Raw genomic sequence first — 27011 nt, forward strand, 5'->3', positions numbered from 1 at the left:
GTATATCACGATCCCAAGCCGAGATAAGGTATTATCTCGATAGAGCTCCTTTGGTCACTCGGGAGTAGAATATACTGAGTGACGTCTACTGGGTTGTTGTTGAGAGACAACGGGATTAGATTGGATGATAACGCTCTTGTGCCAACTCTTTGACTCCTCTGCTTGCTGGGGCTAGAGGATGCTTGATCATAAAAGCGCTGGGTGCGGAACTGAGCATCGCTCGTTACAAAGTTACATGCACGGTTGTTACCTGTGGTGTGCTGAAGGGAACCAGGGTGTATAGATGTTCTCTAGGGGAGATCATAGTGCATACGATAAAAATGGATAATGGGTCATTTTCTAGAAAAATGACCGGTTTTGATAAATGGATTTATGTGAACTATTTTCTGAGAAAATGATGGATTTTTATACTAGGTCATTTTCTGGAAAAATGGCGGATGTTATTTTTTAATAGACTTGGTTTTTGGGCCAAAATGAGATCTTGGCTTGTGTTGAAAAATAATGATTTTTGAAAAAAATGATTTTTGGGTCTCATGCATATTTCATCACATGCACGCATATTTGTTGTTGCATGAATATATTTTTATCTCTTAGACTGTTTGGTCTATTACTTACATGTGGTACCGTTTCTTGATATCATAGATTTTGTTACAGATGGAAATGTAGAGCCTGAGGATGTAACTCTACCGGAGGAGTGATCGGGGATCACTTTCTTGAGTGTTGAGATTTATTTCTCGTTTTTTGTTATTGTATTTTGGCTTAATCATATTTTTATTGGACAACTATAATACTTTTTGAAACGCTTGTATTTAAATGAATTTGTATTTAATAATTTTGGTACTTAGTTGATTGACTTTAATTTATCTCTTGTATTTTTTGTCTTATATGTGTTGCATGTGCACACACTTAGTATTTGTCATTGGAGCGTGTGACCCATATTATCATCATCTTAATATCTCAATTTTCATGTGTCTATACATGAGAATTGAGTGTGTCACAAAAACTATTTAAAAAAACTCTCTACTTCACAGGGTATCAAAGTGAAAGAAATCTCCAAAATAAAGCAAGAAAACCGAACCCTATTTCTCTCTCTGTCTACAAAGCTCTAGGCTCAAAGGGACCGTCAGGAGGACCCGATTCAGACAGCAAGACGTACTCTTGTTAGAGCAAAATAGAGATAATAATTTCATAACGATTTCATCAAGCTTTCCCACTAAAAAAGACATGTTCCGTGCGAGAATGAAGACGATGGTCGGAGGTGACAACGCGAGCTTCTTATAAATATATTATTTTACTATAAAGCCACGAATTGATTGTAAATGAGTTGCGGTTCTTTCAAATTCTCTAATACACACATTTCACTTATCCTATTGATTTGTGTCGACAATTGATGAAAATATAAAAAATAGTTATATTTAGAAATTTATCAGTTTGATAAAAACTTAGATAAATAGTCCCTTTTTATTTCTATTAGCTTATATGAATTATATTTACGTGGCATCCTTTTTCTTTTTGGTCAAAACAATTAAATATAAATATATTTACAAAGGATTATATTTATCTTTAATTGTTTTAAAAATAATTGTTTTATATTGCGGGAACTAAAGCCCATGATCTGTCGTGAAGCCGGCCCACTCACTCTCCAAGCCCATCACAGCCGCTACCCCGCGCTCAGAGAATTTCTGCGTGTTGCGTACTCTTCAATCCTTGGGCAGATTCGCTCTGACAAAACGGTGAATTCTGGCGGGGCAGCTTCTCTAGCGGCTCGCCTCTGCTCTGTTCTGCAATCGGATCTCTTCATTCCTCCCTCATATTTTCTGTCGGAGCTACGATCAGGTTTCCCTATTCTGAAATTCTCCTATTTCCGTGCCTTAATGAGCTTGGTATTCGTCAATATCAGTATTAATATCAAAATTGCATTATTCTTCAAAGAAATACGCAGACCATTTGATGTATTAGCTTTTATCACCTGGGTCGGTTTCCATTTTCTGACTTGCGTGAAATGGGCAATAGTTTGAATGCTCGAAAACTTTTGAAGCATTCTTTCTATGGCATTACATTTATTACTGATGATTCTTGGGATGAATGCTTTGTTTACTGGCCTAGTCGTTTTCTTAATTAGGTAGTGGGATGTTCTTTGTTGACTTGTATAACAATTTTTATTTTAAAGTTTGGATGAGTATGAGAATTTGGATTTGACTCTCCAATGTATTAACTCTAGCTATGAGCCTCTGACCACTTCCGCAGATCAAATTTAAATCTTTATGCCCTCTTATATAATTTGGTATTTAATCTGTTATTGGTTTCCGAACAATTAATAGAATAAAGTTCATAAATATGACATAATATGGTTAGTCTTATTTTGTCCAGGCGGCTTTGAGGAACAGTTGTGATTGGTGGCCAGAACCTATACTTAAGCAATCATCCATTCATTCGCAGTGAACTAGAAAGAAGAAAATATTGAAGAGACTGAGTAATGCTACCCACCATCACTTTTATCATCATTCTCCCACCATCTCATTATGTAGAATCAAATGATTGGAGACTATTTATTATGTCCAACTTGTGGGCCAATCATTTGATTCCACATCACAGGATTTTGAGAGGATAATGGTGAAATGGATGATAAATAGAATTTTTGTACAAAATACCTCTTGAGATGATGGTAGAGATAATCATGAGTATGATCAAATACCTGTACTGAACGAGGGAAAATGACAAGAATGGAAGTGAGTTCATTAGCATCAGTTGTATAAGGGTAATGGTCCCCACTATATTTTTTGGTGCAGAGACTATCGAATGAATTCATAGTCATATCACACTCCTAGGTTTTTTCTACCTATTTTTGCAGACAGTGTTATGTTGACTGGCAATATGAATAGACTCATTTAATCTCCAGCGTAATTCCTGTGCAATTCTCTATACTGTTTGCACAATGAACCAAAATAGTCATCACACTCCTGGGCTTTTTCTGCGTATTTTGCAGACATGTGACAAATGTTTGTGACTGTATCATTGACTGGCAACTTGACTGGACTCATTTAATCTCCAGCGTAATCCCTGTGCAATTTCTCTATACTGTTTGGACAATGAACGAAAATAGTCATGTCACCCTCTTGAACTTTCTCTGCGTATTTTGCAGACATTTCACATATGTTTGTCACTTTATTATGTTGACTGGCAACATGAATGGACTCATTTAGTCTGCAGTGTAATTGCTGTGCGATTTCTCTATGCTATTTGGACACCGAACCAAAATGCCTCCACCATTTGACACATTCAAAAGTCTGGTTTTTCATTTGTGATAGATATAAAATCATTTGTTCATGGTGGTTGTCGATTGTGTAGAAAGCAAAAATGTCAGGCAATAATATTGAGGATGTAAAGGAGCAAGAGCTTACAGATAAGACTCTTTATAATCAAGATGGTGGCGACAGTTCCACGGACGACCTTAAAGCTTTGGATAAAAGTGATGAGAATCTCATGCCTTCACCACAGCAGGAGGTATGATGCTGTTTCTTCATTTTACACGAAAGTACTGGGGCTCATTTTGTAATCGGGATATGGACGGTGAAAATTTATACCTTCAGAGACTTCTGGTATCTTCTTCCATTTTTTCTTTTATTACCTACTTCAATACAAGCCACATACTCCGAAAAGAATGGAATGTAAGATTTTAGAATCAGAGTGGTTTATTGCCCCTTTTAATGGTGCCTGATATTTGAAATCTAAGGTGGTTTGTCTGGTCAGTTTTTTTGGATAGAATGGTTTTTGTTTTTAAGAATTTCCTCTCATTATACCATGCTCATCAGGTGTCTCATAGGGATTTATCAGGTATAAACATCGTCTTCTATTCTGTCTTCTGTAGGAGGAAATAATCAAGAAAAAGTATGGGGGACTATTACCCAAGAAGCCTCCACTGATATCCAAGGTGAATGCTTTTTCTTCTTTATCTTCTCTCTCTTAGAAGACATTAGTTTGGATCAGCTTTTTCCCTTGTGAAAATCATCTCAAAGCAATTTGATCTTTTGTTAGGATCATGAACGAGCTTTTTTTGATTCTGCGGATTGGGCATTGGGAAAGGTACTCATTTTGATTGCTTTAGAACACCGAAATAACTGTAGTTGCCATAACTCTGAACTTTGATCTTGACTGCGTAATGTTTGTATTTTAAATCTTAATGTCTTGGCCTTTGACCTGTTGAGCAGCAAGCCCAAAAGCCCAAAGGACCCCTTGAAGCACTCCGCCCAAAGTTGCAGGTATTTCCTGTCAAGATACCCTTGTTTTTCTTCAACAAATTATTGACACAAACTATCCTTTATTAGTTTTATCGGTCATTACATGCTATGAGAAAAACCAATGCTTTTGTTGTTCATTATGGTTTGGAATTGCATATATAGAGCTGCCTGGGGTAAGTGTCATGAAATCCTATTATTTATCAAAAAAAAAGTGTCATGAAATCCTACCTGTAAACCACTGCCTACTCAAAATGGTAAAAAAAAAAAAAAGGCAAAAAGGAAAAAATCATACATGCATGGGTTGTTCAGATGGATGGACAAAATAGTTGGCACCTCTGGCTTCAAACAACTCGCGGCCAGCTAAAAGGATCTCCCCACGTACTCTAATTAGAGGTTGAAGACTTTTGTTTGTATGGCTTTTATTATCATTAGCTTTTATGTATTCGATAAGATTACTCTGTGTGGCTGCATTGGTGCCCCGCCCATTAATGCACCACTAAGCATCTCACTTCGATAAATTATTGGACCAAAGTAATACTCAGCAGTGACCAACACGTGCTGTGATAATTATTGCAGCTTCTGCAGAAAGAAGAAATAAAAAATAACCAACTATATCATTGGAAACATAAAGTTAAAAATATTATGAGTCAATTCACAGCAGCATAAGGTTAATTATAGTCTTTACATCTAAGGATATTTGTTTGTTATTTTATTTTTGTATCTGTGGCCGTTTCTAACAATGTTCTCTCTCTCTCTCTCTCTCGATCACGATCATCAGCCCACACCACATCAGCAAGTTCGTTCAAGGCGCTCAGCTTATGCTCCCGCTGATGATGGTGGTGAAGGTATATACACGATCCATGTCCTAGATCAATGAAATTGACCCAGTATTTGCATGTTTCAGCTCCCCTTTTCTTTTTTTCTTTTTAAACAGTCGATGATGGCAACAATAATACCATTTCTTCAGAGGACCACGGTAGCACATTTGATGGTGGGGACGATAACAACTACATTTATGATGGTGGCAACAATAAAAGTGCTGATTCAAAGGATCAGATCTGCCCCGAGTAGCTGTTATGTGCTGTAATTTATATCTGACCAAGCTGCACTTAAATATGAAGTTAGAAGCTGATGATCAGACCTTTTTGTGCTTAAGAAAATAAGTAAAACATACCAAATTTTGCATTAGCTATAACGAGTAATGTAATATTGGAGTACCTACAAGCCATCTCCAATAACCTCTTTGTAGACCTCTCTTTCTTTTCTTTTCTTTTTTATTCCCCTCCCAAACCACTTTGTAGATAACACGAGGAGAAAAGGCAAGATCATTTATACTACAAAGATTGATTTAAGAGTTAAATTAGGCTTTTGAAGTTGCATAAAAATACAAATGCCTTTATATCTGGTATGAGACTACAGATCCTAAAATACTGTAAGATAAATTTCAACTGTTAAAAGTCTCAGAAAAAGACAGAGATCTGCCCTCAAAGGATTCATTCCTTGCATTCTTTTGGTGGAAGTATATATAAATTTAGTTTATCTTCTCAACACAAATTTCTAAAATACATATTGTTCAATATTATAATTGGAAACCCCAAGGATCATTGTAAAGAACAAGTGGTATTTCAGGTTAAGGATTACTGGGTTAATGGTGACTGTTCATACGTTTTTTTTTTTCCTCAATACAATTAACTGACCAAACAAGAAAAGAATTCCCACGACAGAGTCGACGGCGCAAAATCCAGTTGCGGCTGGATGCAGTTCAGAGATTTTCACTCGAAATAAAATAAAAGAGTGAACACTTCCGACCTCTTCACCTACCAATAGTCTCCACAAGAACAAAATCCATCTTTGAAAAGGTGAAACCGCTTGTTGTCTCTCACAACTATCTCTCTTGCAACCACCTTTGATATTAACTTAGCCACATTATGACAATCCACACAAATGCGCAGATTTTTGCAAATTCTCAGGGTTGCACCTTTGGTCGTCTTCAACAATCCAAAAGAAAGTGCCAGCTTCTCAGTATGCCCTCGCAATGCCTCAATCTTCTCCTCTTCACTCAGTTCATGCAGCACAGAATCTGTATTTGGTTTATATCCAATTTCGCTTATCTTTTCCTCCAACCTCTTCCACATGTTTCGGATCTCTTTTGACTCTGACAGCAGCTCATCACCAACAACAAAGCTATAAACTTTACCTCCGATTTCAATCCAACTACGACCAGCATCCTTCTGAAGGCCATTCTCCTTCATCCTCTTCCTCACCCTTCTCACATCATCCCATTTCCTGGACCCAGCATATAAATTTGAGAGTAGCACATAATTCTCTGCTTTCTCTGGTTCCAGCTCAAGTAATTCTTCGGCAATTTTCACCCCCATTTGCAAATCACCATAAATTCTACATGAACTGAGCAGTGAGCTCCAGATTCTAGCATCTGGTTCTTCAGGCATCTCATTTATGAGCTTTAGAGCTTCGTCCAATTGACCTGCTCGGCCCAGCATGTCCACAACACATGCATAATGCTCTAATTTTGGCTCTATTCCATACAAAACTTTCATCTGGCTGAAATACTTCAACCCCTCTGTAACCAACTCAGTATGGCTACATGCCATTAGAATTCCTATAAGTGTAAACTCATCAGGCTTCTGGCCTGATCTCTGCATTTTTTCAAATAGCTCTATGGCCTTGTTTCCATGTCCATGAATTCCATATCCTGCTATTATAACATTCCATGATGCCTCATCTTTCTTCTTTAAGCTGTCAAAAACCCTATGAGATTGTTCTATGCAGCCACTTTTTGCATACATATCTATGAGTGAACATCCAACGAAATTGTCTTCTGTTAGGTGCGCTTTTAAAGCAAAGCAATGCATTTCTTTTCCCAGACGCAGAGCAGAGAGCTGAGAACAAGCCCCAAACACACTCATTATGGCAATCTCGTATGGTTGAACTCCATCAGAAATCATTTTACGGAAGAGATCAAGGGCTTCATCAGGAAGTCCATTCTGAGAGTAACCAGCAATCATTGCGTTCCAGGATACCAAAATTTTATCTTCCATCCTATCAAACAACATCCTTGCAGATAACACTTCCCTGCAATGAATATAAAGGGATAGCAAAGAGATAACAATAAAGGAATCTGTTTCTAGGCCTTTCCGTAACACAAATCCATGAAGCTCTTTGCCAGGACTCAAGCATTTCAGGTAGGAACAAGCTAAAAGGAGACTTCCTATGCTAAAAGAGTCAGGATCGACGCCTGAAGATGTCATTTGAAAGTACAACTCTAAAGCCTTTTTCGGATCACCATTTTTTGCATGGCCACCAATAATTGCATTCCAAGTGTTCACAGTCTTAGTTTCAATTCCATAGAAGACGTGCTCAGCAGAGCTCAGTAACCCACACTTCGCATATGCTGCAACAAAAGCATTGGCGACCAATTCATCATATTGAAACCCATGTCTGATTGAATAACCATGAAGTTCCTTCAAGCAAGGCAGTTCTGATTCCTCCAAACAAGCTGGCAAAACATTCAATATGGTGACCTCATTCACCTTTATATTGTCCTGCTCCATCTGCATTTTTCGTAATAGATCAAACGTTCTGCATACATCTCCTTCTCTAGAAATACCACCGATCATGGAATTCCAAGAAACTACATTCTTGTTGTTACTCCTTATAAAAAGAGTATGGGCTTCGTTCAAGTACCCACATTTCGAATACATGTCTACCAAGGCATTGTTCACCATCAGTTCCTGACTCAACCCCAACCTAACCGCCAAACCATGAATTACCATTCCCACATTCACTTCTCCTTCCCCTGCACACACTGGTAATACAGTCACAATGGTAGCAACATCCGGGATCAATTCCTCCTCACTTGCTAAAATCTTTCTAAACATATCATAACTCTCTTGAGAAAATCCATTCTCAGCAAACCCACAAATCATCGAATTCCAAGAAACCAGATTCCTCTCAGGCATGTATTCAAGCACTTTCACTGCTTCCCGAACAAACCTACATTTTCCATACATTGCAATCAATGCATTACCCACAAACACATCAGACATCAAACCCGTCTTCATTGCCATCCCATGAATCACCTGCCCCAAGCCCACATCCAAAAGCCCAGCACAAGCCTTAATCACACAAGGCAGTGTAAAATTATCAGGCTTAAACTCCGTAACCGAAATTAACTCAGTGAACAAGCTAATTGCACCATCATAAAGCTCATTTCTAGCATACCCACTAACAATTGCATTCCACAAAAAAAGATTCCTCCTCTGTAACCCATCGAAAACCAAACGTGAATTTAGCGGAGAGCCACACATGGAGTACATTGTGATGAGACGGGTATTGATAACGAAGTTGTTGCTCAACTGAGTCGATGCCGAAACCATCTCGTGGACTTTACGCCCGGTCTCCATATCCTTTTGCTGCCCGCAGGCCTGTAACAAGACGCCCATAGCTTCTGCTCTCTCCGCTGAATCGGAGTTAACATTAATAAAGTCTCTATGAAGAAAGTTAAGGGCTTCGGTGAGGTTCCCGCACTGGCAGAGCCTGTTTACATCTTGGAGTAAAGAGAGGCGTGGAGCAGAGTTGCTGGATGGAGAATCAGCGTGTCCTTTATGGGTATGGGTGGAGAGTGAAAGAGATGCTTTGGGAGTGAAGATTGGACGAAGATAATGTTTATTAATTGATACGGGAACCCTTCTGTAAATGATGATAGGGTGGGCGTGGAGGTGGTGGTGTTGGGAGAATGGTGGTGCAACGGAAGCCATATCGTCCGAAAAAAATTATTTTCACCGATTCATCTGTCTTTCTTCAGCGTCCCAGAAAAGAGAAACGCTTTTCAACAGCCCTGTTGCTGTTGGGCGAAAACAGCCCACCAACGGGCTGGCTACACTTAAACAAAGGAGTCTGTGCTACAATAAAATGGGTAGCAGCTGATTAATTCTTCCAAAAACCCACTGCACCGAATACGTTCGAAACCCACCCTTCCTCTTCGCGCCACTGATAATTCGTCTAAGCAAACATGGATAGATGATGGTCTTTAATTACTAGAAGGTATTTTCTGTTTCTAGAATCTTGCATAAGCCAGCATTCACATTCCTTCTTCAGCAAAGATGCAAGTCATCGGTTCTACTATGGAACCAGAGAAGCACCATGACTACCACCTTCTTGATTCAGAATCGGCTTTGCCTGTGGGAAATGATCTGAAGAATGGAAGAAGAAGAGAAGGAGCCACTGAAAGTGAATCCCACAAATCCAAGCTCCCGAAGGGTACGCTTGTTCATAGGAAGGCTTATCTGAACAAATTTGCTCTTGCTGGTGCCATTTTGGCTTCTACAAACTCTATTCTATTGGGCCATGGTAAGATTTCTACTTTTACATCATTTATTTTGAATTTCCCCTGATCTTTTCTGAAGTTTCCGCAAACCAAACCATTCATAATACCCACAAATCCTAAAAAGATTAGATCGCCCCGTTTGGTTACACAGATGACATGAAATGAGATGAGATGTTTTAAATAGTAATAAATAAAATATTGTTATAATATAATTTTTGAATATTAATTTTGTATTGAGATTTGAAAAAGTTAGATTATTTATTATATTTTATATGGAGATTTGAAAAATGTGTAATGATGAGTTGAGATGAGATGAGATGAGATTTTTGGTTTTGATTAACTAAACAATGAGTGGGGATTCCAGTTTCCACGTGCAATATATTTTGTATGGGGATTCCAGTTTCCACGTGCAATATATTGGGGTGATGAGTGGCGCAGTGCTCTTCATCAGGGAGTTTGGGTAAGGGATGAGTAGGAGAGTTTGGGTAAGGGATGAGATCTTGTGTATGCAAATGTACAGTTAATCACATAATATACTGATGTGGCAAAATGATATTGGAGGGCTGGTTATGGCTCGATACCAGACGGCTGGTCTCCAGGATTAGGGGTGGGCAGCGGGGCCCCAGAACCCGCTGCCCCGCCCCGTTCGCCCCGCCCCCGCATAGGGCGCGGGGGAGGGGGGGCGTCCACATCGTTAGGGCCGGGGTGGGGCCCCCCAACCTGTATGGCCCCCCCAGCGGAGGAGGGGGACGGAAACGGACTCCCACCGGTCCGTTTTTCCCCCGCCCCGCACTGGTTATATATATAATATATAATATATAATATATAATATTATATATATATATATATAATAACCGGATACTTATATGAAACGGCGACATTTTTGTAGTTGACAAAACGGCGCCGTTTCATCTTGGAGGCTTTATTATTAACCCACTAAATGAAACGGCACCGTTTTATCCACCACAAAACGGCGCCGTTTTGTTAATGGGTTAACCCTAACACCCCCCATCCTCCCCCCCCCCCTCCCCTCCGCTCCCCTCCCGAGTCCCCCTTCGGCCTTCGCACTTGCACGGAACCCACTCCCGTCGACGCCCCCGTGTTCCCTCCTCCCTCTCGCAACTAGTCCGTTCGCCGCAAGCCGTATTCCCTCCTCTCTCTCTCTCGCACGACGCACGACACCGGATGCACGCCGCACGGTAAATTTTCTCCTCCTCTTTTGATTTTCTCCTTTGATTTTTATTTTTTTTATTTTTTATTTTTTGAATTTTGATCGGAGATTGGAGGAAAGGATGTGGTTGAATCGGAGTGGAGGATGGGATTTGTGAATTGTGTGCTGTGGATTCGTGTGATTGTTTTGGATTGGTATTTTTTTGGATTCATTGGATTATTATTATTATTTTTTTTTTGTAAATTTCATTGAAACCCTAACCCCCTAAATTAATTTAGGGGTTAGGGTTTCGGATTGGGACCCTAAATTAAATTAGGGTCCCAATCCGAAACTCTGATTTGATTTAGGGGTTTTATTGATTGAAACCCCTAAATCAACTATTGAAACCCCTAAATTAAACAGCACGTATTGCTTTTGTAGTTAATCCAAAGCCCACAAATTTTGATTTGATTTGATTTTATTTAAAGAAAGTATAGTAATTCAGATTTTATTAACCATAAAAATAGTTAATAAATGTTGTTTTCCACATTAGATTTTTTTTTTTTTTTTAATCTCTGATCATATTTGCTATATAATACATTCTAAATAGTTGCATTAAGGTGATTAACACATAAAGCCAGATAAAATGTACCATATCGATATAATTGAAGATGATAAACTTTAAAATAAATTCAAAATTATATATATATATATATATATATATATATGCAAATATGTTGATATATATATAAATGAAAATAACGAACTCTTGAGATATGTTGATATATATGTATATGAAAAATGATATTTGCAGTCATGATTGTGTAAGCGGCGTGCAGTCGGTTTGAAAAAAATGAATTAATATGGGACCCACATGAAAAAAAAATTAACTTTTTAATCGTAGACCCCACTCTTTTTCAAAGCGATTATGTGGCATTTGCAATTCCACGACTGTATGTAGCATTGCTGTATATATATATAAATAAAAAGAACGAACTCTTGAGTTTGATGGATATATATATATATATATATATAGATGGATTCAATGTTAAAATAGTCTCTTTGGTTTGGTTTTAAGATAAATTACTCCCTAATTTTTAAAAATAAATTTTTTTATCCTTAAATTCTCAATTCCAATTATAAATAAATATAATATTGACTTTGGATATTTGTAAGGGCGAGTTCAGCGTTGCCTTTCCTGAATGCAAGCTGGACCACTAGCTAATAAATCAGTTCTTGGACGACCTCTGTGGCACCCCAAAGGTCTATATATATTAATTAATAACTGAAACTGCCATCCACATATTATATATATATATATATATATATTAATTACAAAGAAATTTTATAAAAATAAATCTAACATAATATCACGTCATTTCTAATAGTTTGTATCATCATCGTGGAGGTCATCACCATCATTACCAATATCGTATTGTCATCTTGGTCTAAAATATAATATATATATATATATATATATATATGGATGGTGGCAAATTTTTCATTGTCTTGTATTTTCCTATAAATTAGTCTCTGATCGATTGTACATGCATGCATGCTGACAAGTGACAGATACATTAGTATATTCAATGTCTAATATGGCGATAACAGTTGAGACACATGTTTAAGCATCACAGTCTATCGACTAATCAATGTCGATATTCCTCATATATGCATTGCATTAATTTTTTTATCCTTTTACACTAATTGGCCCAGATTTTTCTATCCCCAGAAAATAAAAAAATAGATCTCATTAAAATTAAAAAATAATCCCCAATTTTATATATTTTTTTAAAAATAAGGTCTACTTTTTTTTTTTTTTTATAAAAACCTGTATATTGACTTATCTATTTAGAGGTTATACAAATCATTTCTCTACTTCTAATTATTCCGGTTTGCATCTTTTGATAACATAAATATAAATGTTAATTTAAGTATAAATGTTGATTTCACAAAATATTAGAATAAGTATTTGAGTTTGAATCATGACATTACGTTAAAATAAAATAACAAAAATTGACATAATATTTATTTATGACAAAAGAGTGGTAAGAATTAAAGATCCTAATCAAGAGAAAATCACTCATTTGTATAGGTTATTAATTAAAAATAATACATGCATGAATTGAGATGTTTGGTGTCTGCCTCCATATAAAGTAAGTGAGTGAATATTCATTTGTGTAATCATGAAAAATAATATTAGGGGTTTCAATCAATGAGGGGCCTAATTTGATTGTCGGGTTTTGGGTTCCAATCCGAAACCCAATTATTTTTTTGATGTATTTGGTTTTGTATGCAATTTGCCCTGATTGTGTTGGATTGCACTTTGAATTTTATTTTATTTATATTTTTGTTGGAGAATCAGGAATGTCTTCGGATTTCAGTGATAGCTCGCATTCCCCAGCCAACACCCCTACCCGAGAAACTAACCCTACTCCTACCCCTATAACGAGTACACCTTGCCCTGCTCCGAAACTCACACAGGGCAAGAAACCTGTATCCATAGTTTGGCAACACTTTACCAAATTAGAGGGTGGTGACCCCAACAACCCACAAGTTAAATGTAATCACTGTGGAAAAATGTATGGATGTCACTATAGGAAACATGGTACATCCCAGCTGAAGGTCCATCTAGAGGAACAATGCAAGAACAGTCCAATTTTAAAATCCTTAGTAGAGAATGATAAATCTAGACTAGATTTTAAAATGGCGGATGGGAGTAGTGGGGCCGGGGGGCCAACATTGAAGGGGTATACAAAGTATAACCCCGATGAGTGTAGAAGGAAGTTAGCTTGTATGATTGTCATGGAAGAGCTGCCTTTTCAATTTGTGGAGGGTAAAGGGTTCCAAGAATTTGTCTAAGAGTTGGAACCGAGATTTGTACTTCCTTCTCGTCACACTGTGGCAAAAGATATTAAGAAGATGTACCTCCATGATAAAGATGTTTTGAGGGGCCAATTGGCGGGTTTGGTAGTTTGCCTCATTACCGATACTTGGACTTTTATCCAAAATATGAATTACATGTCGTTGACTGTGCATTTTGTTGATGCTGATTGGGTTCTGCACAAAAAGATTATTAAATTTTGTCAAATAACTGATCATAAGGGTGAGACGATTGGGAAGGCCTTGGAGGCCGCAATAAAGGAGTGGGGGTTGGTAAAGGTTTTTTTTGTGTAAGTTGATAATGCGTCGTCTAATGATGTCGCATTGGGATATCTAAAGAATTATCTTAAAGATGCAAATAAGACATTCTTGGGTGGTGAATACTTGCATGTTAGATATGCTGCACATATTTTGAATTTAATTGTGATTGAGAGGTTGAAAGATGTTGATGACTCGATTGCACGAGTTAGAATGGTTGTGAAATGGGTAAGGTCTTCTCCTTCTAGATTGGAGAAATTCAAAGTTGCTGCAAAGGCTGCGGGCATAACATCGAAGAAGGGTCTTTGTACTGATGTTCCTACCAGATGGAACTCAACCTTCTTGATGTTGGAGGCAGCCCAAGAATATAAGGCAGCCTTTCAATTATTAGGTGATGAAGACATCCAATATGTCAAATACTTTGATGAGCACGAGGGATCACGAAAGCCTAATGATGATGATTGAGTGGTAGTTTTTACTTTCGTTGATTTTCTTGGATTATTTTATGATGTCACATTGAATATATCTGGTTCTTTGTACCCTACATCCCATGAGTTTTGTCAACAAATATGTAGGGTAAAAGAAGAATTAGAATATATGCGTAGGGGTTCCAATGAAAGGATGAGGGGGATGACAGTGACCATGATGCTAAAATATGACAAGTATTGGGGAGATTTGACTGGAATGAATATTTTCTTATATGTGGCTATTATTCTTGATCCTCGTCTGAAAGTTTCAGGCTTGTTATATGGGTTGAGACTTGTTCACGATCAGGTATGGACTGAAATTATTGGTGAATTGGCCCGAAATACTCTGAAAAAATTGTATGACGAGTTTATGGCAATTAAGGGTGGTACTACATCGAAAACACATATACCGACCCCAACGCCTTCTACAGACACCGTGACCGGGCCTCCTACAAAGAAGCGCAGAATGTCATGGACTAAAACCCTCGCACATAATCCCACACTAGTCCATCAATCTACGGAAGTCCTTTCTGAGTTAGACAACTATTTGTCAGCGGATATGGTCCAAGATGATGATGATCATTTCGATATATTAGGATGATGGAATAATGCCTCAAAGAAATATCCCATTATTTATGAGATTGCTCGCTGTATTTTAGTCATCCCTATTAGCACCGTTGCCTCAGAGTCAGCCTTTAGTACCGGAGGTCGTATATTGGATCCTTTTCGTAGTTCATTGTCTCCTACAACTGTAGAGGCATTGATATGCACACAGAGTTGGATGATAGGAAATGATATTCATGTTCCGGATATTTTAGATTTTAAGGAGACCGATGAGGATGGTGATCAGTCTGGATTTGGACCACCTGGTAATTGTTTTTTATTTTATTATTTTAATTTATTTATATTCATTTCCATTTTATCATTATTAATTTTAATATTAATTTTTGTAGTAACACATGAGACGTCTAGCACCTTTGCAACATAAAAATGTGCTCAAACCCGGGCCGCCCCAACTGTCACACCCCTTGACTCAAAGACAAGCCACAGCTGACAAACCTCTTTAGAATATTCAATTTTTAATTATTTGTTCAAAATTTGTATTCAATAATTTATAATGTTGATACAATGTCCCTTGGACACTTTTATGTTTGTAATTTTGTAATTGTTTAGCCTTTCAATTTTGTAATAGCTTAGTTATTATTATTAGTTTATTACGTATTAAACTCTTAGACTAGTAACTTTTATTAGCCATAAAATCAATTACCATTCATAACACTTTTTTTTTTTTTTAATATGGTTTTTAAATTTTTTTTCCTTTTTACTTATAATTTTATGGGCTGAAAAATGAAAATGGTCTACAAGCTTTCTTTGGACAAAAAATACATACTTGTGGGCCATTTTGACCCATTACTGAGATTTCTGGGCCCAAGGCCTAGAAAGGGGGTGCGGGGGGCGGACGGATTGTCCCCCCAACCCGTACCCCGTCATGCAGGAGGGGGTACCCCGCCCCCGCACACCGGGGGCGGGGGACGGGGGAGATTTACCCCATCTGCCCCATGCGGGGGCGGGGGGCAGGGGAGGTCTACCCCACACCGTATGGTGCGGGTAGCACCCCTATCCAGGATTTCCCCACGACAAAAAATCATATATTTTACGGACAAGAACAAATTATTTTTGTGCGAAAATGATTTCGCGAAAGGTTTTTTCCTTGGTTTCTCATTTTTGGTCGCACAGTCTCAGTGATCAATTGGAAAAATTATTTGCCTTCTGCAAAATAACTTTATTCATAAAAAAAAAAAAAATTTATGGACGGTATAGATATGCAGTTTAGATGAAAAGATATAAAATATTTTGTTAAAAGTTGAATAAAATATTATCATAATATAATTTTTTTAAATTAATTTTATTTTAAAATTTGAAAAAATTAAATTATTTATTATATTTTATATAAAATTTAAAAAAAGTTATAATAATTATATAAGATGAGATGAAATAGTTTGATATTGTTTAACTAAACCAACACTTATTCGATTAACTAGATTTTCGTAAAAAGAAAAAGAAAATAAAACCAAACAACTTTCATAAAACCCAATAACATCTCTTTCAAAAATTTTATCCAAGCAACTTTTTTTAATCTATCTATTATTTTTATTGTTTTACAAACCTTTAATAAAAATCCATCTAAAAGTTGGTACAAGGATTGTTTTCCTCTTCAACAAGAAGTTCTATGCATCGGTTATGAAGACAAGCATCATGTAGCCACAGCAAACCGGGCAGAGGGCAGTCATGTTATGGCAGCACCCACAAGTTTGTTATTCAAAACTCAGGGCCGTATGTTGATTCCTTCTTGTTGGGGTGCTGTTATTCAAAAATCGCTAAGAAGTTGTTCTGCATGAAACATAAAGCCAGTCAAGAAGGGAAAAGAGAGACAATTAGGAGTTTTGAAGTTTAGTTCACAGCAATACTCCACACAATTTTCAAGAATGATAATTGTTCGGATGACAGACTAAGCAGAAACATGGTGTGATCGTCTTCTAAGCGGCACCCCAACAAGAAGGAATTCAGCATCATCTTCTTAACAATAGTCCCCAGCAAACCAAAACCCGCAGCACGCCACAAGATTAATATATTCATATATATAGGCTGTATTGAACAAGGTTCACCCTCTGAGACCGGATTGGTACAAGGAGTTAGATGCATCAGTTAAGAAGATAAGCATAAAGTCTTAAGAAGATCAATCAGTATGGTACTATTTAAATCATCCTATTGTACTCATCATCGGCTGCAACTTTGTGAAATGTTTTGTTGCTTGATAAGATCGCAGGTTACAATTAAAAATTGTCTAGTAATTTGAAAGGGAAGACTCATCAAGTCTTGGAGATTGGGATTGGCACTGGCTCTTCTCTCAAGTGTTGTGCTGGTGAGGGTGGTGTACAGGTTTTAGGTGTGGATCCCAACAGAACGATGGAAAAGTACGCGGCAGCGGTGGCGGCGGCTGGCGATTCCTTTCCACTTGCAAATTTGAATTTATACAAGCTGTAATAATGGCTCTATAATGGCTCCACTTATAGCTAAAATTTTGCTGATGTTATTTTGCCTTCTGAAATTTGTACTGTCCATAATATAGCATCCGAAATGAATTGAAAATAGACTTGAAGATGCTAGAGTTCACAGCCCGCACATTGTCATTACTAGATGGTTCCCTGAAAAGGCCATTAGTGGTGTCAAGGAATTAGCATGCCCTGTCATTGTAATGCGCAGCATGGTGGTATCTTGCCTTAGAGCGACATATGTGAGAAAAATACTCACACGATTAACAACATGATGTTTCTTAGATCTTTAAGTGGATGGAACAATGTGGAAGAGCCAATGAGTACTATTGTTTCAAATGCCACTGATTGAACACTGAACACTGGATTCTGATGTTGTCTTTATTGTTTTTCTCCTATGTAATGTTGGGTGTTGAACTACATACAAATTAGTTCTTTGGATTTTAGAGATGCTATTATTATCCAGGTTGGGGAGGCTAATACCATTAAGTGATTCTTCTGTTGATACGGTTCTAGGAATACTTGTCTTATGTTCTGTTAAAGATGTTGATATGACTCTGAAAGTTACTTTAACATCTTTGGCCCCAAAAATGTCATTTTAGTTATACGATTCGCTTAGAAGTTCATATATAAACCTCATATTCTTGGAGAAGCAAGGCATAAGTGAAGCACTTCATAGATAGAACGATTTTCTCTTTGTGAATTAATTAGACATCTTCTATGAATGTTCTCAACTGTATTGTCCATCTAACTATAAGTTAAAGAGTTTGGTGCGAATAGTTTAGACATCAATATAAGCATTAGATTGTGCAAAATGTCTATTCCGTTTAGTTCCTAGAGTCAAATTGAACGTTTGCAGCATTTGGGTGCACAAGGCATTCTTGCAGCGTTTGAAGTTACAAATCCTTCCACTAGGAGTAGAGTTACTTCTTAGATGGAGCATCACATGCATTCGGATATCCTTATATCAAACATCCAAATATTGAATGAGTATTTTCTTCTTTCTCTCTCTTTGCTGTTGTCGTTGTGGTGGTGCAGGGGGAACGGTTCTTAGATCCATACAGGGTGTTCTTGACGCTTTGCAACATATATTGTTGATGATTTTCGCCTTAGCAGGGAAATAGGAATTCAAATATTCGAAGCTGGGTTTTCAGATGTTGAGCTTAAAATGGCATAACTTGTAAGCTATACCAACAGTTAGTCAGTGTTTTTCTCAATTCCAGGGAGTCCTGCTGTTCAGCTACTTCGATATTAAATGTTAACGTTTGATTCTGCTGTTCAGCTACCTCTGATATGGATTGTTAACTTTTGATCTGTGTGGGGGTACAAGGGGGCCAATGACACATGCGATTTAATTTAAAATCTGACCTACACTATTCATTATTAAGTTCGTTTTAAATTGCTGACTAGTTTGGTGGACTAGAACTTGCTGTATTCTTGAGCAGGACTGAAATCATTTGACAGCTTTTGTGTAGAATTCAAAGGAATGTCTCATTCTCTACATTGAAAAGGGTTTGGTCTTTTTACTATGCTCATCTGTTAACATGTTTTGGCCCTTTTTAGAGGAAAAAAAGGTTGTAAAGGCATCATGTGGGGGGTGCCATTTCTGGATTTAAAAGCATTTGCTGGACAATTTTCTTTAAAGTATACAAGAACTCTTTGGTACAATCTGATCGAACCTGATACATGTTTGACTGTATAGTCTAAACGAGAAAGTTTGATGAATGTATGGCTTGTGGGGGACAGCCATGTCACCTTTTTGTCAAACCTCTGTTTGGTTTGTATGATCTGATTAACTTTTTGTTTGAATTCCTTTAATTATCTAATCAGGTTGGGAGGTCCACATTCTAGTTGTCATGTTCCTTAATAATGTTCATTTAACATCCAACGATAATAACAAGAACAATGATTAAAACAAATGGTCCATTATAGTCAGTGGGTTTATAATCATACATTTTAATAATATGGGTACATGTGATAAAACAATAGTAAGTATGGTTCATTATTTTCTGTTAATTTTCTTTTATAACAACAAAAAAATCATCATATCAAAACCATAAGAAATAATAATTTTTTGTTTTCTAGCAACTTTGTCACTTTTGTTTTAACGTACTAATGATTTCAACTTTGTCATTCGGATTTAGAGTGTAAAATGAGAAATGTTCTTTTTCATCTCTTATCTGATGAAAAATAAAATATAATAGGAAAGGAGACGGAGAAGGGAGAATGAATGAGATATAGATTGAATCTTGATATGAGATAAGATAAATATCTTCATCGTTATGAAAATCAAAATGATATAAAATCAAATTTTATTATCTCCGATATATATGCCAGCAACTCAAATAAACAGCCAATTAAAATGCATTACATTAACACAGTAGAACTGGAAATAATCAAATTTAAGATGAAGAATTAACACAAGTTTATAATTTTTTCCTCCTCACATTTAACAACACTCTTAACCAAAAAATTTAGCCACAGATAATCTATACCACAATATAATAGTTACTTAAATAAAGTAGGATTAATTATTTTGGTTAATCAAAGTCAATTTAATCAGGCTTGACATACTTTCTACCTCCTACAAATGAAATATATAGAATAAATATATTTTAATAAATTATTAAAATATTGGTCTAATAGTAATGATTAAATTTACGAGCATACTTTAACCATAAAAGAATTACACAAATATAAATTTATAAACTGATATGACTTAATATGGTACGTTAAATTATAAAATTATTTTTATTAAAAATTAGATCTAACGAATTTCATAAAAATTTATATTAATTTTTAAATTTTATTTTATATAATCTTTTTGTACGCATATCAGCTCTTAAATTTGTGTGCATCAGGTTAAAGGAAAGGGCATGGCCGCATGGGCAACCAACTTGCGAACTTTAAAAAGCAACATGCAGGATAGGGGTTCAGGAGGGGCTGAAGAGGAATACACAGGAAAACGGAGGACCTAGGAGCAAAAAGGTAGTGAACCACTCCCAAGTTAAAGTAATCTCCCTCTCTCCGATAAATTAGGGTTTTTGGTTTTTAACTTTTCGTTTCATTCTTTGACGAAAAGCAGTCGCCAAGCCGGGACATTTCCTCCTCGCTCCTTGTCTACCCCTACTAGTACGCTCTCTCTCTTATATGTTTTTTTTTTTTGTGTGTGGTTTATATAAGGGATTTCTGGCGCTCTTATGATATTATCTGTAATCTACTGGACTTAGTTTTGCTCCGCATTGGTTCTTTTTTATGCTTTGATTTTAATCAGTTTCTACTTTGTGCGTTAATTTTGTGGGGTTTATTGTGTATTTTTTAAGTATCATGTTCTTGGGATTATTTTAGCGAATTATGTTCGGCGAGGAACTTAACTAGGTAATTAGTTGGAGGGGCTCCTGCATTTCGTGTCAAACTTTCAATTCAACTACTATTTCTATCTTTTTGGTCTTTACTTTTTGGCCGAAAATTCTTTCTTTTTGGTCGGGAAATGAAAAATGCGGTGCTCTGAGGCTGTTGATGATGGAAGCTGGTAGTAGTTAAAGTTATTGGAGTGCCTCCATTTTGTGAAAAAAAATACCCTTTTGATTTCAGTCATGAAATTTGCTTGTTTTCAGGCATTTTAAACAAATTTTTTTCGTACATATGGCTTTAAGATAGCTTTTGCTTGCTGATGTTATCTTACGAGTTTATTGTTTTTGTATCTGTGGCTGTTTAGCAACGGAGCTGTGATTAAGTGCAGTTCTTCCATTATATCAATCATAACCAAAGTGGGTTAAATTATATTGAGTTTTTATTTCATAAGGGTAAATGACCAAGATAAAGCTTTCTGGAAAATAGAGGACCAGTTTGAGATGTGAAATTCTCAAGGGGTGAGTTTGAAATTTTGGAGGGAAGTTTTCATCGGGTAAGCTTAAAATTTGGGGAAACAAACCGTTTGCTTTAAATTTTGCTGGCATTTGTCAAGATGGTTGCACTTCGTTTTACTATGTTGATTGGTTTTCTGTGTGTAGTAAAACTGATCGAAAACTATGTTGAATACAACATTTAATTCATTTTTCATAATGTCATTGTAGGATTTTAGCTGTGGCGCAAATGGAATTTCAAAGGGAATCTGATTCTGGAAGATGTTAGGGGCGTTGATGGATTATATAGCATGTTAAAATTATATCACTCTTGGATGAAGGAAAGTGGCCACAAGTTCTCTAGTTGTTTTATCATGCTTATTTGACACTGACACGGGGCATAAGCTCATGAACATATGTTGGAAATGTTTATCTTCAGCAAGTAATGTTACTTTTTCAGCTATTTGTTGGCTAGACTCATAAAGGTTGTAAGCAACACTCTAGTTTTCGTGAGTTTTATAGAAAATAGCTAAAACGGGGTCGCTTTGTTGTGTGGCTGCAAGGCCACATGGATCAAATACGGCCAGTAGGGACTGGTCGGTGGGTCCACACGAGCCTTACTGGCGAACAAATACAAGCTTTTCACCACCCCCATCAAGATGGGATGTTCGACTGCAATCTGAAGGGCTACCGTATAGTTCATTCGAAGGCGCTCAATTATTTGGATCTTCGACATCATCAAACAGTAAAGGAAGTCGGAGCTGGGTGAGAGCCAACTATCTTTACAACCATCAACACTCTGCATCTGATGGTACTGGGCTGTTTCTGAGTAGTCCATCTGACCGTTCTCAGGGTCCTCAGTGGACACCCCCAGCAATACAGGAAATCAATGTTGATGATTATGAGACAGCGACAAAAAGAGGTAATCTGATTGTTAATGCATCTCTTTCAATGTTTACCTATAGTGATGAACGTTTGTTTTATATTTGAGAAGAGTGTATAATAATGTCTAAAAAGAAATAGTTCCTTTAACTTCAGTTTTTGTTGGTTACCACTCAGTTGCATTTTCTGTTAAATTGATTTGTCCGAAATACATTTATACTTTTTATTCATTGTTTGTGTTTGCACTTGGTTTTTATCCGGTATTCAATCTGGATCAGTTTACTTTTGTCTGGTTGATATATGCATATATAAATACCTGCATACATTTATTAAAAAGAAGTGTTTCATGCATACTCCATGCCCATATATGATCACAGGACAGTAGGGAGCTAACAGTGACGTCTTCAAAGAGCTGAACTTCAAGTTCAAGTTCCGTGTGATATTTATTGCTTTACAGGTTGACACTTCCATAGTTGTACATATGAAACTAAAATTTTATTTATGGATGCTCCTCACTTATCGGCAAATGAGAAAGCCATTCAATGTAAGTTTGAAGATGGTGGATAAGATAGAACCCATAAAATTTGATGTTATTATCCTAGGATATGCAGTGTTTATTTTTTGCTTTTCTGGTCCATTAGAAATGCCATGTTGAGCTGCTTGAGCACATGGGCTAATCAATAGGTCTAGCCCTCCACCCCCCTTAAAACCTCTATATCCTGTGTAGGCAAGATTTGATGCCAAGTTTCTAATAGGGGTGGCAATATGTTACACGACCTGTTAACCCAACACGAACACGACACGATAATAGCAGGTTATGATTTAATCTCAATGAGTTCGGGTCAAAACGGGTTAACCCTTAAGACACGATTGCTTAACGGGTTGATAACGGGTTAACCCGTTATGACACGTTAAGAAAGTTAAAGTTACAATTATACCCTTATACTTAAAAGTAAAACTATTAGAATTTCAATTTCGATATTTTTATTGTTTGAATTGTAATTTTAAACTTGTAGTTAGCTTTATAATTTTTATAAATATTGTGATTTTAAAATTTGTATAAAATTATGCTAAATTTAATCAGGTCAAACTGGTTAATTTGGGCCTATTCAACCAATTTACATAAACAGTTTGAAACAGGTCGTATTGTATCGTGTTAACCTATTTCATAATATTTACTAATGGATCAAAACGGGTTGACATGATACGACCCGTTATGTTAACGGGTCGAGTTAGGGTTTGAGATTTTGACACGATAAGGTTAACGGGTCGGGTTATGGTTGAGCTATATAGTATAATATACAAGCTTTGACACGACACGAACACGACCCGTTAACACGATTTGACACCCCTTGTTTCTAGTGTATTGAACACCATACGGTTCACAGCTATTTTATCTAGGTAGTTATGTCATTCCTCTTTTAGTAGGTATTTCTAGATGTTTTGTTGGAGTGTACACCCCATGCAATGTTTAAGAAGAAGAAGAATGCCTAGCCCACCACCCCTTAAAACCTCTATTCCAGTTAATGCAGACTTGATGCCAAGTTTCTAGAATGAACACCATACAGTCCACTGCTTGTTTATCTAGGTGCTTAAATTATTCTTTTCTTATTAGGGTATTACTAGTTAGGGTTACATTTCATAATCATAGATTGTCTTTGCTTGTTTACAGATGCTTTTTTTTTTTTTTCATTTTCTAATAAATATCTTTATGCAAGCTTTTTTCTTATAAATAATGTAAGCTTTTACATTCTATTCTTGCATTTATAAGTTCACAAATTATTTAGGGGCTAGATTAACCATGATGATTCAATCTTCAAATGAGGTTATAATTTAGCAAAACAAAAGCTCGTCATTGTTGTTCTTCTTGTTGCTAATATTGATATTGATACTCTTTGCACCTACTGATTTCTTTTGTCTGCCTTCTTAACTTGCTAGATCCTGCTATGGCACCATTATCGTTTAGATCTACCATGGAGGTATAGAACTAAAATTAAGCTCTCTCAGTTTTTTTTTTTTTTTTTTGGGGGGGGGGGGGGGGGGGGGGGGGGAAGGATCGTCATGAATTTTGTGATATCTCCTCCTTATATCCGTTTCTTTTAATGGATTAAATATTTGCAGGGAACCTCTGAAAATCCAGATAGTGGTGGCTCTACATCATCCCATTCAGAGAGTAGTGAGTCAGAGCCGACAATCAAGTATCGCTTATCCTCTCACCGCAACTTCTCAAATCGCTGTTCTTTCATGTCCAAACCCATACATCCCTTGTCTTTTTCTTCCCGAACATATTCTAGGGAGGCTCCTGAACCAATAGTTGCTGGCTATTCAGAGTTTGAGACTGCCACTCCACAAAGAGATGTCCACCGTTGGAGCAGTGCTAGCAGCAGCATTGATTTTGCTGATGTTTCTGAGTCATTTGAGTCTGAAATTGTCAGTCGGTCGTGCAATCCTTCTGATGGTTTTAGATGTGGCTTGTGTGAAAAATATCTTTCACAAAGATCACCGTGGGGTTCTCGCAGGATTGTGAAAAGTGGAGATATGCCTGTAGCTGGGGTTCTTTCATGCCGGCATGTTTTTCATGCTGAATGCTTGGAGCAGACAACGCCAAAGACACGAAAAAATGACCCTCCTTGCCCTCTGTGTGTTAAATTTGAGGAGGATAACTCGCTCGAGCAACGGGGTTGTTCAAGACTGAAGAGTGGCTTCCCAAGACTCAAACCATTTGGTGAGGATGGTCCGTCCAGGCCTTGGGGTTGTGTACAGGTGGGAGATTGTGTTGAAGGGGCTTTGCAAGCACCCCCATGCAATACTATGTTCTTACTTAACAGAAATCGCATTAAAAAGAACCTGTCTTTGAAGGGTAACTCAAGCAAAGAGTTTCCAGGGAGGTTGAGAAAAAGTGGCTCTCCACAACAGTTGATTGGGAAAGCAGTGGATCAGGGAGCAGTTGAGTGCTCTAGTACAACATCAGGCCCCAGTATGAAGATATGAAGAAAGATTTGTAGATAATGGTAACATGTAATTCATCCTTGTGAGGGCTCATTTCTTTTTTCATTGATATGTGCAATTTTTTGTTTCGCTTTAGCCGAGTAGATATTCTATCAACGAGACTGGATAAACCGGTTAGGGTGTTGTATAGATTTGATTTTGTGTAAACTGCGGGTGAAAATCAAAGTTGGAAGTAGACGATAGTGTGTTTATGCTATTTTCTTTTCTTTTATCTGGTTGAATGTTCACCGATGGAGGTTGGTTTGATATTCTGGAAAACTCGTGTTTCTACATGTCCAATGGCTGATTGGATTTGGTTAATTGCCTTATTATCATCCTTGTACTCTTGGGATTTTAACTGAACTAGTCTTCTCTACCACAAGATGGAACACAAGCTCGGTCACACATCCCCATGGGCGTTGCACTGCATGGGTCCGGCTTGTCCGTATTTTTCTGAAGTTGTTCCTTGCTTGGTTGTTAGGGGATAAAGTTCAAGGTTCCGTATGTCGAGTAGGTCCAATGTCCCATATGGACTTGCTTTACCGAGTGCAATGTATATTTGTATTGTCTGTGCTTGGTCTCGAGATCTTTATCGCCCCAAGGCCCATCATAAATGGGGGCTCTTTAGGAAGAGGCAACTCTTGGATTTTGATTTGCTTAAAAAAAAAAAAAAAAAAAAATCCCCTCTTGGATTTTGATGTGTGGCGTTTAGGCTATTGGATCGAGACTGACTGAATTGAGATTGACCGAATGTATAGATACATATAATATTTTTAAATTTTTATTATATAATATTATTTTATATAATAGTTATATAAGTTAATTTTGTAATTCTTATTTAATGGATCACCATTGATTATATATAATAAAATTTTTTAATATTTATTAACCATATATAAAATGTTAAAGACATCAATTAATTTTAATTTTAATTTTTTGTCAAAAAAAGAAGAAATAAATGTTCATGGATTAGCCGAATCAATAGCTAATGGTTCAGTCTAGTAAAAATAATGGACCATAATCCCCTCGAATCGGACCGTTTACACTCCTAGCAGCGATAGAAGTTCATAGATCTGATTTTTTATATATAAAAAAGAATAGAGTAATTTTACATATAACTGTAAAGTACGTCAATACCGTGTAATCACTTTAAAAAATAGTGAAATTCGCTATTTAAAAAATTAATTTTTTCAAGTGAGTCCTATGTTTTATTCACTTTTTTCAAAACGATTACGTGGCAATTGTTCAATTCATGATTGCAAATATCTTTTTTCAAAAGAATAAATGGTTTTAAATACAGAAACTTGAGATCTATATATTTTTTGTAGAATAATATTAAATATAAAATAGATTGTGCAAGCGCTGCTCCTTTTCAAAAAGAGATAAGGTAAATGCTATGGTCATTGGTTCGTCTATTTGAATGCTAAGTAGCGATTGTGATAAATTGTGGCTCTAGTGAAAGACCAAATTGGATTTTGATGTGTGGCAATAGAAAAAACCAAATTGGATTATGATGTGTGGCAATAGAAGCTCATAAATCAGATTTTTTTTTTAATTTTTAATTTTATAAAAGAGAATAAAGGGTTTGAAATACGGAAACTAGACATCATTTTTCCCGTACTGGACCAGACCAGACATCCCAATGGACTAGACTAGTAGCTATCGGTCTGGTCCATTCGGTCTAACTTTTTTTTTTAATCAATTAATAAAAAAAATTATTTAAAATACTAAATTAAAATTAAGTAGCTTGTTAAATGAAAATTACATAATAAATTGTACAATTATTAATATATACTAGTACTATATATTATAGTTATACATTAAAGAATATAATAATACATTAATCTAAATATATGTAGCTATAGACTTAGTACCAATAATACAACTAATAACTATAATA

General features: G+C 36.6%; 3 protein-coding genes across 6 annotated transcripts; 2 read left to right on the forward strand and 1 right to left on the reverse strand.

The window, feature by feature from the left end:
- The first annotated feature begins 1674 nt into the window (after positions 1-1674).
- On the forward strand, positions 1675-5598 carry LOC122310562. 4 transcript variants are annotated; one of them, XM_043124540.1, is made up of 8 exons: positions 1680-1836; positions 2371-2473; positions 3349-3504; positions 3869-3931; positions 4036-4083; positions 4209-4259; positions 5017-5083; positions 5173-5598. In XM_043124540.1, exons 3-8 carry the CDS (start codon positions 3358-3360, stop codon positions 5307-5309), a joined length of 513 nt encoding a protein of 170 aa, XP_042980474.1. In that variant the 5' UTR covers positions 1680-1836; positions 2371-2473; positions 3349-3357; the 3' UTR covers positions 5310-5598. The 4 variants fall into 4 exon arrangements, with proteins under 4 accessions (XP_042980476.1, XP_042980472.1, XP_042980474.1 ...); XM_043124542.1 differs by lacking the exon at positions 2371-2473 and having other exon boundaries at positions 1675-1836; positions 5206-5598; XM_043124538.1 differs by lacking the exon at positions 2371-2473 and having other exon boundaries at positions 1678-1836.
- Positions 5599-5916: 318 nt separating this feature from the next.
- On the reverse strand, positions 5917-9606 carry LOC122310561 (pentatricopeptide repeat-containing protein At1g18485). The gene has a single exon (XM_043124537.1). It carries the CDS (start codon positions 9014-9016, stop codon positions 6056-6058), a length of 2961 nt encoding a protein of 986 aa, XP_042980471.1. The 5' UTR covers positions 9017-9606; the 3' UTR covers positions 5917-6055.
- On the forward strand, positions 9362-25328 carry LOC122310128. The gene is made up of 6 exons (XM_043124010.1): positions 9362-9608; positions 17204-17384; positions 17863-17959; positions 21764-22163; positions 24062-24102; positions 24245-25328. The coding sequence occupies exons 1-6, from the start codon at positions 9362-9364 to the stop codon at positions 25112-25114; spliced, it is 1836 nt and encodes a 611-aa protein (XP_042979944.1). The 3' UTR covers positions 25115-25328.
- The last annotated feature ends 1683 nt before the right edge of the window (positions 25329-27011 follow it).

The sequence above is a fragment of the Carya illinoinensis genome, chromosome 5, assembly GCF_018687715.1.
Source record: "Carya illinoinensis cultivar Pawnee chromosome 5, C.illinoinensisPawnee_v1, whole genome shotgun sequence".
NCBI classification, from domain to species: Eukaryota; Viridiplantae; Streptophyta; class Magnoliopsida; order Fagales; family Juglandaceae; genus Carya; species Carya illinoinensis.

Bases quoted from the DNA above. Each gene is read 5' to 3' on its own strand.
- LOC122310562 (XM_043124538.1), top strand. From the start codon at position 3,358: ATGTCAGGCAATAATATTGAGGATGTAAAGGAGCAAGAGCTTACAGAT. The intron at 3,932-4,035 runs GTGAATGCTTTT...ATCTTTTGTTAG, and splicing joins AGCCTCCACTGATATCCAAG to GATCATGAACGAGCTTTTTT. The intron at 4,084-4,208 runs GTACTCATTTTG...CCTGTTGAGCAG, and splicing joins CGGATTGGGCATTGGGAAAG to CAAGCCCAAAAGCCCAAAGG.
- LOC122310561 (XM_043124537.1), bottom strand. From the start codon at position 9,016: ATGGCTTCCGTTGCACCACCATTCTCCCAACACCACCACCTCCACGCC.
- LOC122310128 (XM_043124010.1), top strand. From the start codon at position 9,362: ATGCAAGTCATCGGTTCTACTATGGAACCAGAGAAGCACCATGACTAC. The intron at 17,385-17,862 runs GTAATAATGGCT...ATTATTATCCAG, and splicing joins AATTTGAATTTATACAAGCT to GTTGGGGAGGCTAATACCAT. The intron at 22,164-24,061 runs GTAATCTGATTG...TTAACTTGCTAG, and splicing joins TGAGACAGCGACAAAAAGAG to ATCCTGCTATGGCACCATTA.